Here is a 12,333-nt window from a genome sequence, read left to right on the forward strand (position 1 = left end):
CCAGAGACGTCCACCACCGGCTTCCGCGGAGACATGGAGCCGCTTCTCTCCGCCCCATAACCTCGGAAGTTACTCTCTCTCTCTCGCTCGATGTATATATAATGGGCTCCTTTGGCCCCTCGGCCGTGACTTCCCACCACACATCCGACGCTACAACGGAGAAGGAGCCATCGTCCTGTGATTCCCGGTTGCAGAGCTACTGCTGAAGTCGATTGCAATTGATGAGAAATACGTAGAAGATGAGCTGCAGCGGTTGCCGGGTACTGCGCAAGGGCTGCAGCGACACCTGCGTCCTCCGTCCGTGCATACAGTGGATCGATGGGGCCGACGCCCAGGCGCACGCCACCGTCTTCGTCGCCAAGTTCGTCGGCCGCTCCACCCTCCTCTCCTTCCTCTCCTCCGTCCCCCTTTCCCATCGCCCAGGTATACATGTACACCTCATAGGTGCTCACCTCTACAGAGTAAAACCCCCTGGTCGTAAGCTTCCTCCTCCGTATCATTTATGCAGCTGCGTTCCGATCCTTGCTTTACGAGGCGTGCGGCCGCACCATCAACCCGGTCAACGGCGCGACGGGGCTGCTGTGGACCGGGAACTGGCACTTGTGCCAGGCGGCGGTGGACACGGTGCTGGGAGGCGGAACCATTCGACCGCTGCTGGAACTCGGCGGCGATGCCGACGTGGAGGAGCTGTACAGGTATCAGAAGGGAGGGGCGTCGTCTTCTTCCTCCTCGCCGCCGCGGAAGAGGACGAGGGATCCGGAGAGCAAGGTGTCTCCCAAGTTCGATCTGGACCTCTGCTTGATGCCGCGTTCACCGGAGGCACAGGGGAAGGGCAATTGGCGCGCGTCTACGCCGTCGGCAACGTCGGAGAGCTCGGTGACGACGACGAACGAGGGATGTGCCGGAGATAAAACGGCAGAGGAGAAGCCGACGCTTCTAAATCTCTTCGCCTAAGGATCCGTCGGCTGATCGTCGTCGTGCCAAAAGGATGGGACACATCATCGGCGGCTTCTGGTTTTCCGGTGAAGGTGTTACAGCACCCTGGAAAGGAAATCCGACGATCTGCCTCGCTTCTTCTTCCTCCGACTAAAATGACTTGTGTTGATCCACTGGGTGTAAACAATCGGCGTGTGTTCTTCCCGCCTGTGCCATTAATCTTTGTCCTTGTGCTGGGCCGCTTAAGCCACCAAGTAATTAAACATATTTTGTCCTCTTTTTTCTTGTATTTTCTTTTGATCGAATTCGACCAGAAGAAACAGAGGCAAGAAAGAGAGACAAACCAGCCGAGATGTTCATGTTCATGATGGTTCACATGCCATGCATGCAGAGACCCTTATCCCATGGCAGATTTCTCTCTTTCCGAAATTTGAGATGATTATTATGCTTCATGGCTTTTCTGTCTCTTCCCTTTTTCTAATTTAGAAGATTAATCGATTTGATCAAAATCAATTTCACAATATTTATTTTTATATTCAAATCAAACTATGGGGAAAATGGAGAGAGAAAATAAATGGAAGCTTCGTCACAAGCACTTACTCAAATGCTTCCTCAAAGTGATGGATTTAATCACCTAATTAATTAATAGGTCCCAATAGATTCGACAAAGTTCAGTGCTATCTGCGTTGGAGTCTGCAAAGAAGTTATTTATTGTTTTCATCATTATTATTATCAGATCTAACTTTGAAGACTAGCCGGTGGTGCAATTTGCCCCCGTGAACTTTGGAGGAAAGGGACAATGTATTTATTCAACGAAGAATCCTTGTTTGCCTCACTAGATCTCCATTGCTTGTTTTACCATTGTCTATCTATGCAGTGCACCACTTAAGAGTAGAATGAGTAGAATAAGAAGATGCTGCAGCCAAAAGAAAGCCAAACCTCTTGTTGTTTCCATTGAAACAAGAAAAAAAAGAAAAGAAAAAAAGATCTCACTGATAAAGATGGACAGGCTCTCCTTATATGTGGCATGTGTGCTCCTCCTGAGCTCTTCAGCCATTAAAATGAGACCTCACAACATCCTGTGGCATGAGCACCTCCATTCTGGAAAAGAGATCCTGTCCAGGTGACTGTGTCTATCTGGGCAAGGAACAAGTGCCTCTCACTACCATCACATTTACACACAGCTTTATCCTATGGGATATGGAGCATCAAACTCTTTGAGATTTAATATTGCCTTGGGATGTCATATGTGCTCTGACAGCCTTTGTCAACTTGACAATGTAATGGGTAGCAGATGGAGCTGTCTATGCACATGGCTGGAGATATCGATGCCCAAAAAGAAGACCATCTTCTCATGCTCTTTCTCTTGTGGGGGTCCAGGCCATGTCTATCCAACAAGTTGGGATCTGAGTGGCAAATGATTAGGTCTGCATGCTGCTGCTGCTGCTGTTCTTATCCACTCAGTTTGGCCTCCAGAATTCACACTTTCTTTTTATTCACAGCTCTGTGGATGCCCAAGGGATGTTGTCCTTTGGAAGTTCTCATAGTCATAGCCCCAAATACATCCCACCTCTTGTTTAGGACTAACATCAAGCCAAGGCATCTTATCTCTGGAGTTTGTGAATACAATAATCCTGAGGGAAAGACAAGTGTTGCCACTCAAAAAATTCAGAATCTAGAACAAGTTTGGCCACTAAGTACATCCCATTACAGATGTGTATTATATAGATAGATATCACCTTCCATGCACAAGAGCCAGTGTTGACTCCAACGGAAGCAGATAAGATGCCCCTTGGTACAGCATCAGCAAGGTACACTTGGGACCTACATATCCAATCAACCCCAAAGAGATGGTTTATAATACATGTACAGAGAGTACACCATGACAGGTCATGTGAGGCAGGCATGAGAAAATGAGATCATGCCTTCACATGGACAACTTGAATTTGCTCTGCAGAAAGTTCTTTTGGTAGCTCTGCCAATATTTAATGAGAAGCACCATCACAGAGACCTGATCTTCTTCCTGAAGATGTGGGTGTTGTTTGTGATACGTAGGCATAATAAGGTGGGTGGCAGTTCACTCAGGCTTCTCTTCTACAGCCCAGCATAAGTCATTTATTGCTAGTCTCACTGTCAACTTATCAGTGTCCATAAGAGGTTTGACCAAAAGAAACAGGCTACCAAACAGGCTTGATCTGCTGCTTATTGTGTCATGTACCACAGCAAACCACCAAACCTGGATCAAAAGTTGCTATTAACAGGACATCCAAATCCAAACAAAGTTGAGGTGATTTAGCTTCACATGATCATCCACTATTATTGATATAAGATCTCTGACATGGCTCATCAAGCAAAGAACAATTAGTTTCAGTCCAGTGAAGTGAGAAAAAATGAGCTACAGATCTCCTGATGGCCATGTCCAGACAAAAGTGCCAGAGAGACTGCTGATAACAAAGAAATTGGGAGGATTGTTTATGCTTTCCTGAAGGTACAGAGAAGAAGCATTTGCATCTTCTCAGATATTAACTCTCCAATATTCAGCAAAAGAACACACCCTGGATATGCAAGTATTGGATATGCAGAAGTGAGAAGGTTCCTTTTGACATTTCTTGTTACTTTAAACTTCACATACTGCAGCTGAAAAGAAAATTGGAAGTACCTGGAAAGTTTCAAGTGACATTGTGATCCCTCTGCCCTCATCTCTCAGATAATAGAATGCTTATGTTTCTCATGTGTTACATCATTGGTTAAACTTCATATAAATTGCTTAAGTGTCCTACAATATCTACAAAACATTGATATAAATAAGTATAGATGGTATAGAATTCCGAAGACTGTTTCAATCATGCAAGAAATGTCAGGAAGAATCTGATGCAAATACAACGAGGACATAAGAAGCAATCTAAGTGTTTTGAGACTCATAGGTTGTTGTTTGGTTCTCAGTTAATGGATTTGATGAATCTACAATGTTAAAGAGGACTTCGAAGCGTAGATTTCCAAGCTTTCTACAAGTCTAAAAGATTTCTACAATTGCGCAGACGATCAGTATCGGAAATGTAGATGAAAGCGGGTCACTCACCATGATTTCTCGGCCACAACAAGATGGGAGGAGGTGGCCAGGTGATGTTAATTCCAGCAACCAGCACAACCGGCTGTTGGTCCATCACACAAAATTGGCAACGAGCGAGAAGCTGTGGTCACCGAAGGCTGTGGAGTTGTCGAAAGGTCATGTCTCCTCGGCGGCAGTTCCACGGTCGCAATAGGCCGAACACCGGTAGGGCGTTGGCTTCCGACCGGGTAAAAGCGAGGAAGTTCGAATGTTGCTGCTTCGATGGAGAGAGAAATCATGCTGAAAGGAGCCGTAGAGGGTTGTTGTGACGGTACATAGTGCAATGGTAGCAGAGCAGGGCACTTGCCGGTCGGGATTGGTTAATGGCAGGTGTTTGATGCAGTGCCAACGGACATGACGAGAGAAAGAAAGTGTGGGAGCGCCGCAAAGTAACCGGAGAAGAGGAGAAAGGACCGGTAGACGAAAGTAGAGGAAGCTTTGAGGATGGACTGTTCTTCTTCGACGCTGGAGGATTCAACGTGGTGGTGCCGGTCGTTGCGGCGGCGACGGCAATCGCAACCGGCCACAATCATTGTGAAGAGCGTCCGTTTAAACGTTTGACGTACAACTCGGCGGATAGGCCAAATCCTCGATGCATCAGCGTCCGCGTATATCTTCAAGCTAAATCGCAACCGTTCATCTGTATTATTCTTTTTATTTTATTCATGTTATACGTGGAGAGCACGTGCGTTTTTCATGATTTCTTTTAGATACTTACTCTTGCTAAATTCAAAGTATTTGCCCTTATATATATATATATATATATATATATATATATATATATATATATATATATATATATATATATATATATATATATATATATATATATATATATATATATATATATATACTTTAGGACAAATTTCAAGTAAAGTCTCTCTTCTTTGTTTTTTTTTTTCCATAAGTATTTTTTCATATTTTCCAAAGAGCATCAAAATGTTCATTTAAGCAAATAACGATGATAAACCTATTGATATATCCTATGAACCAATTTACATGAATCAATCTAAGTTTTTCGGTTATAATATTTTATATATGTTTATAATGTTTTGATAAAGACATAAAAAATATTATAACTAATTGATAGAGAGTATATAGTCACTCAATTGTCATCTCACATGTAATTTTGATGATTAAGATTAAAAAAAAAATGGATGACACCTTTCACTTGCTTGTCAGGACAATGTCTTGAGGGAGGCAATTATAGATTGCCTCTCGCCGATATGGATAAGAGGTTAATAGGAGACTATTAGAGGCCGTAAATTATTTCATAAAATATTTTACTCCATTTATAATCAATTATAAAAGTAATTTTTTAGAGAAATAATTTATCTTTTTGGAATATTAGCGTTTGCATCTGTATATCTCATATTACTAACTTTGGTATCGAAAAAATTAGGTTGAGAAATATTTCTCAACTTTAGTCTTTTTATACGAGACATATCGAGAGCTCAATATTTCAACCTCAAATGTATCTCAAACAATTTTACACATGAGTTCAGATAATGTTGGACTAACCAAGATGTCAACAATATATTTCTTCACCACTAACATTAATATTTTCATAATTATTCTTATTTTCAAACCAATAAAGGTTCCCATTTGATATATATATATATATATATATATATATATATATATATATATATATATATATATATATATATATATATATATATATATATATGAGCTGATTTATGTTAGGTTTTGTATTCATTTTCCCCAGTTATATGTTTTAATAGACCTATAGTATTTTGGTGGAGGTGCCAAAGCCACTGTAACTCTATTTAAGAATATTATAATTGATATAAAAGTATATTTTTATTATTTTTATCATAAATCAATAATGATATTTATTTAAATCATATTTTTATAGTAAATTATAATCAAACCTCCCATTTAAGCATATTTATTTATTTATTTTTCTTGCAAATAAAATTTAAAAATAAATATTCAACATTTCAAGTTAAATGATACTATTTTTATCAATAAATTAAATAAAAATTCAGATATAATAAATAAAAAAATATCTTATGTGATATTTAAGGGGAGGAATATCTCTTATCCCTCACCAAGTCTAAAATTTTTTCTATTCCTTCTACGTGTTTAAAATTGTTAGATTAAATCATATTTTAATTATTTGTGCTACATGTGATTTCTAAAATTTTTATCTTGCATGTACGATGCTAGTTGTAATACTTGATTTCTATTATACTTATATTAAAAATATTATTTCCTTCATTATATAATTTAATATTTTTAATCTAGTATTATTTATTATATTTTAATTACTTAATATTGATAATTTAAATATTTTAATTATAATTTCATGATACTATAATTTGAAATAAAAAAAAATTGATTAGGATTTGGATTGAAATTAGCCAACAAGCCAAGCTTAGCCTATATAAGCCACAACCCGTAAATTAGGCCTAGTCAACAAGCTAAGCCGTAATCCAGGGTAGCTAAGTGCAGTGCACATTACTAGTAACTAAGTCAAAATTGATTAGTTTAGATCGATTTAAGATGTTTTCGAATCGATTTGATTTATTCAAAATTTTTTAATTTAAATTAAACTAAATATAGTCCTATAACTTTAAGGTAGTTTTAGATCGATAAAATGAGAATTAGATATTAGTTTTATTAGGTTTTAATGAAATTAAATTAAATTGGATTGATTGAGCTAAGGTTCAACTCAATTGGAGACTATTTGATATTAATGATATTTGAAAGATAAATTAAAATAATTTAATATATTATTTTATTTCGATATGGGTATGATTAACATGAAATGATTTGTTTTCTTATCTATGGTAGATAGGGCGATTCACTTTAGGAGCTAATGAACGGTCAAATGTGGTAGTTGAATGGATCTTCCATGCGAAAAACGTGTCTTCATTTTGATTGGTTTTGATTGGTGAGAGACACAATTTTATTCTCTATTGAGAGTGTGAAATATTTGTCTCTATCTATTATTAAAAGTTCATTCACTTAATGATTGACTTATATATATATATATATATGTATATATATATATATATATATATATATATATATATATATATATGTATATATATATATATATATATATATATATACATATACATATACATATATATACATATATATATATATATATACATATATATATATATACATATATACATATATATATATACATACATATATACATATTTATATATATATACATATATACATATATATATATACATATATATATATATATATATATATACATATATATATATATATATATATATATATATATATATACATATACATATATATATATATATATATATATATATATATATTACAATTGACTTATAAAAGTTACTATTTAACATTATTAATTTTTTATTATTTTTTGTTTTGAAAATAGTCTTCCAATAACACTATATCAAATTGTAATGAAAGCATACATTTCTTTAGCCAATTAGATTTTATTTTTGAGTTAGCATTACAATATTTTTCAATAAAACCTATGAGTACAGTTAATTTTTATTTTGATGAATAAATAAATTATAATAAATAATTTATAATTTATGTATATTAATAAATTGATGTTTATTTATTTAACTTTTTTATGTAACCTTGAAAAGATATTATAATCTTGTGAAAAAAAATTTAGAATGTGATATAGACTGATTTATATATAATTATATTATATATATACAAATTTTTAGATATATATATATATATATATATATATATATATATATATATATATATTAACTTAAACGGATGAATTCTTAGAAAAAAATTTAGCTTTGAGAAATTCTTGTAGAGCCTTCTAGCTTTTAAAATTTTCAATGAAAAGCTTTTTTTACATGAAAATATTATTTTACTCAAGTTTTTTTTATTGGATCCATTGTAGCTCTACCTTGGTTGCGAATGCCTCTGTTGTAAAAAGATCATTTTACTCGTAAGAGGATGTGAGCCCTTGGTTGTCTACACCTTCACGCATAAATTAGTAAGTGCGTCTAACCACGCCTCCATCCCAAAAAATCATCAATTGCTTGAGGTGCCTCTACACATGGGCCTTTCACTCGTTACTTTCGTCCTACTATCTTTTATCGTTTGTCGTCTCCTTCTTCCTTGGTTGTCTACACCTTCACATGCAAGTTAATATGTGCACCTAACCACGACTCTACCCTTTTTCATCTCGAATAGTCATTAATTGCTTATGGTGCCTTTATGTATGGGCCTACCTACCCTTCGCTTATTACTCTCATCCCCCTATCCTCTATCACTTGTCAACCCCTTCTTTTTTATTTGCGATTGTCCACCTTTCCCCTTCGCGTGTAATTGAATTGGCATGGCTAGCTCTCTGGTCAACATCATCAACGATAAAGATGATCTAAGGATAAAATCATCGTTTATAAAAAAAAAATTACTGTCTAATTTTTTTGAAGTTGGTTATCAAAACTTCGATATTTTTTTAAAAATTCACCCAACTTTTATTTTTTTTACAATATTTTCCTTCTACAATATAAAAGTCAAACAGAATCTGACACAGTCGTATGGAATCCAATCCCTCCGCAACCTTCTAGTAATTGCGATGCACACACCCTGCAACTTGTCAACGTAACACGCCCTTCCCCTTCCCCATTCTTCCAATCTTCCTCAATAATTCACATCGAAGAAATAAGAAAGCCACCGAGATAGCTCATCGGAGGTCCGTCTCTCGGATGGGGGAGGTCTCCGCCACCGCCGCCGAGGATGGTTCCTCCTCTCCTTCCTCCGTCGCGATCCCTCCTCGACCGCCGCCGAAGAAGCTCGCGGTGCTCCCCCTGATCGCCCTCATCTTCTACAACGTCTCCGGCGGCCCCTTCGGCGTCGAAGACTCCGTCTCGGCCGGCGGCGGACCCCTCCTTTCCCTGCTCGGCTTCCTCGTCTTCCCCCTTCTGTGGAGCCTACCCGAAGCCCTCGTCACCGCCGAGCTCGCCGCCAGCTTCCCGGAGAACGGCGGCTACGTGCTCTGGATCTCCTCCGCCTTCGGCTCCTTTTGGGGATTCCAGGAGGGATTCTGGAAGTGGATCAGCGGCACCATGGACAACGCTCTTTACCCCGTCCTCTTCCTCGACTACCTCCGCCAGTCCCTCCCCCTCTTCGATCACCCTGCCGTCCGTACCCTGGCCCTCCTCGTCCTCACCGCCGCCCTCACCTTCCTCAACTACCGTGGCCTCAACATCGTCGGCCTCTCCGCCGTCGCCCTCACCGCTTTCTCCCTCTCCCCCTTTGTCGTCATGTCACTGCTCGCCATCCCTCGCATCCGCCCCCGCCGCTGGCTCGCCGTAAATCTCCAAAGAGCCAATTTCAGGGGATACTTCAACAGCATGTTCTGGAACCTGAACTACTGGGACAAGGCAAGCACCCTCGCCGGCGAGGTCGAGGACCCGAGCCGGACTTTCCCCAGGGCGATCTTCGGGGCCGTCGTCCTCGTGATGGCTTCGTACCTGATCCCGTTGCTCGCCGGCACGGGGGCCCTAGATGTGTCCACGTCCGAGGAGTGGACAGACGGGTACTTTGCCCAGGTTGGGATGGTGATTGGGGGAGCCTGGCTCCGATGGTGGATCCAGGCGGCCGCGGCTATGTCCAACATGGGCTTGTTCGAGGCCGAGATGAGCAGCGATTCTTTCCAGTTGCTCGGGATGAGCGAGTTGGGGATGCTGCCGGCAATATTTGGAAAGAGGTTAGCATCCATCTACTTGCTATGTCTAAAAGCTTTTTACTGTTAATGACTTTTGCATGCAATTGGCTCAAAAACCTTACTGATAATATGATTCCTGAGCCAAAACCTGACTTTGGATAGGGGAACTACAGGATTTAGATAAGCTATGGATCATTGAGAAATGCCATCCAAACTTGTATTCAATCGAAGAGATAAGACTTTACAAACTTAAACAAGTTGGAAGATCACCAAATTATTTGAATTCTTGATTAAACTTAGTTGATAAGACATTCAACCAATTCTAAGTTTTAGTGTAGTACATTCGTTGGGTTGTGGCTGAGAGCAATAAGGTTCTACTATAAGGTTGGAATAAACTCTCTAGAGGAAAAAAGAAATTCTTTCTAAAACTTGATAGACTTAAATTTTCATTGTTGTGATTGATGATTACTTGTGGCTTTTAGTTTGCACACATTCGGTGATAGCATGACAATCTCAACTGTAAATTGATACTTTTGTAGATCAAAGTATGGCACTCCGACCATTAGCATCATGTGCTCTGCAACTGGGGTCATAATATTATCATGGTTGAGCTTTCAGGAGATTATAGAGTTTCTTAATTTCTTGTACTCCCTGGGGATGCTTCTTGAGTTTGCCGCATTCATAAAACTCAGAATAAAGAAGCCGGATCTCCACAGGCCATATAGGATTCCCGTAGAAACCTTTGGCGCGGTGGTTCTTTGCATACCTCCCACTTTTTTGCTTGTCCTTGTTATGTGTTTGGCTTCGATGAGGACATTTATCGTAAGTGGAAGTGTCATGCTCATCGGGTTTCTTATATATCCTGCCATAGAGCACATGAGGAATAAAAAGTGTGTTAAATTCATCAACATGCTGCCCAAGAGCTGTTCCGACACTCCTACAGTGCAAAATCAGGAAATTGTTGATGAGGCTTCTGTAAGCCTTTTGCCGTGACATTCTTGTGTCAAGAAGGAACCACAAGACTTTGAGATTAATTTCGATGGCATCTTGGAAAAGGAATGAGAGAGAACTGCACATTTGAAGTATCAGGAACTACTTATACTTGATATGTTTAGGCCTGTAATATAACAACACATTATGGTAAGCTATGTATCCTTCTCAAAATATCAGTGTGTAAAGGATGCAAAGTTTGGCAAAGCATTATAGTTCCCTCTTACATTTTGATTATACGCACTCATCGGCAATTAAATCTTTTTATGACAAAATGTATGAACTTTTCCATTCGTGATTAAATTTCCGTAATTGACATGATGTTTTTGTTGCTATTCTTTTTTTTCTATGAGCAAGTTCTTCCATCACAAGACATCAATTAGTACTTACCGATGCTAACAGTAAACAAATGGCAGCATATTATATCCTAGAGTTTGGACGTAAATTCTGAAAGAAATGCATAATACTTAGCAGTGATAATATTAATGAGACAGGTAAAGCTGATGAAGGATTATATTTGGTACTCAGGATGTGAACAAAGGTGAGTGAATTCATGAGAAAACTTCGAAACATTATCCACGGAAAATATGCCTTGCTTTTAGGAGAAGCTATTTGGAAAAATATTAATCATGGTAAGAAGATACAATAGCTGAGGACACAAGAGTTGGGGAACATCCTAGCTTTGAAGAATTTGCTGAAGTGAAAAGTAGAATTAGCAGCACTTCTGACCTTAAACTGTATGCAGGTTGGTCAGTCATTGTCCAGGGTAGAATCCAATGATATTAATAGTTTTCAGAGAGTAGAAAGTAGTTTAATGCTGTGTGTGATAGAATTCCTGTTCTGTTAGTAACTTTTACAATTTTGTGCATTTTGTATGCATATTCTAACAATGAGAACTTTTATTGACTATTTGACGAATCTCTAGTTTCTTGATTATAGATGATCTTGGTAACTTCTATGCTTTTGTTTTGCATTAGAAGTATGACAGGTATCCTTAAAAGTTTTGGCTCTTAGAATGGTGTCTTCTACCTTGGCATAGAGTATATGAATCTGAAGAAAGAATTTACTGATACATTTGTTCTTAGTTTCCTATGTCAGTAGAGCGTCCAATCTTCTGATGATCAAAGCGGAGTTTATCCACTTTACCTTACAATGATATTCGGTGTTTTGCACTTTAAAGAGAGGGTAGATACATTATGGTATCTCACTGGTACTCAAAGATCTATTAAATGGTCACCATTTTATGGAATTGAGAATTGAGAAAGATGCTGATCTTTCTTTTCTTGTGTAAAATTCTTTTTAATATGTTAGAAAAAAATATCGTTAATGTCTTCGTTAGCTGTCTTGATTCGTATGCGAGGAATCGTATAAAATAAAATGTGATTTCTCTTGACTCATTATTTGCACAAAAAACTAGGGTTGGGAGGTTGAGTGGATCCTTTCGATATTTAAGTCAACACTGATATTCATCCACTATCTAGAGTTAAATGTACGTTTTTATACTGACTTTAAGAAAGAAAGAATATTTCAAAAAGATTTTATAAGGGAGACGATGAGTAATCGATCCGAGCTGTCCTCTAGACTTTCGAGAATATTCTTACAAATATTTCATAGGGAAAGT

The 12,333-nt window shown here is 38.2% G+C and overlaps 2 protein-coding genes across 2 annotated transcripts; both read left to right on the forward strand.

The window, feature by feature from the left end:
- The first annotated feature begins 111 nt into the window (after window positions 1-111).
- On the forward strand, window positions 112-1,213 carry LOC103975632 (LOB domain-containing protein 37). The gene is made up of 2 exons (XM_009390647.3): window positions 112-423; window positions 509-1,213. The coding sequence occupies exons 1-2, from the start codon at window positions 240-242 to the stop codon at window positions 952-954; spliced, it is 630 nt and encodes a 209-aa protein (XP_009388922.2). The 5' UTR covers window positions 112-239; the 3' UTR covers window positions 955-1,213.
- Window positions 1,214-8,602: 7,389 nt separating this feature from the next.
- LOC103975631 (probable polyamine transporter At3g19553) lies at window positions 8,603-11,033 on the forward strand. The gene is made up of 2 exons (XM_009390646.3): window positions 8,603-9,764; window positions 10,262-11,033. The coding sequence occupies exons 1-2, from the start codon at window positions 8,761-8,763 to the stop codon at window positions 10,713-10,715; spliced, it is 1,458 nt and encodes a 485-aa protein (XP_009388921.3). The 5' UTR covers window positions 8,603-8,760; the 3' UTR covers window positions 10,716-11,033.
- Window positions 11,034-12,333: the final 1,300 nt, after the last annotated feature.

This window comes from Musa acuminata, chromosome BXJ2-2 (assembly GCF_036884655.1).
Source record: "Musa acuminata AAA Group cultivar baxijiao chromosome BXJ2-2, Cavendish_Baxijiao_AAA, whole genome shotgun sequence".
NCBI classification, from domain to species: domain Eukaryota; kingdom Viridiplantae; phylum Streptophyta; class Magnoliopsida; order Zingiberales; family Musaceae; genus Musa; species Musa acuminata.

Bases quoted from the DNA above. Each gene is read 5' to 3' on its own strand.
- LOC103975632 (XM_009390647.3), top strand. From the start codon at position 240: ATGAGCTGCAGCGGTTGCCGGGTACTGCGCAAGGGCTGCAGCGACACC. The intron at 424-508 runs GTATACATGTAC...TCATTTATGCAG, and splicing joins CCCCCTTTCCCATCGCCCAG to CTGCGTTCCGATCCTTGCTT.
- LOC103975631 (XM_009390646.3), top strand. From the start codon at position 8,761: ATGGGGGAGGTCTCCGCCACCGCCGCCGAGGATGGTTCCTCCTCTCCT. The intron at 9,765-10,261 runs GTTAGCATCCAT...ATACTTTTGTAG, and splicing joins CCGGCAATATTTGGAAAGAG to ATCAAAGTATGGCACTCCGA.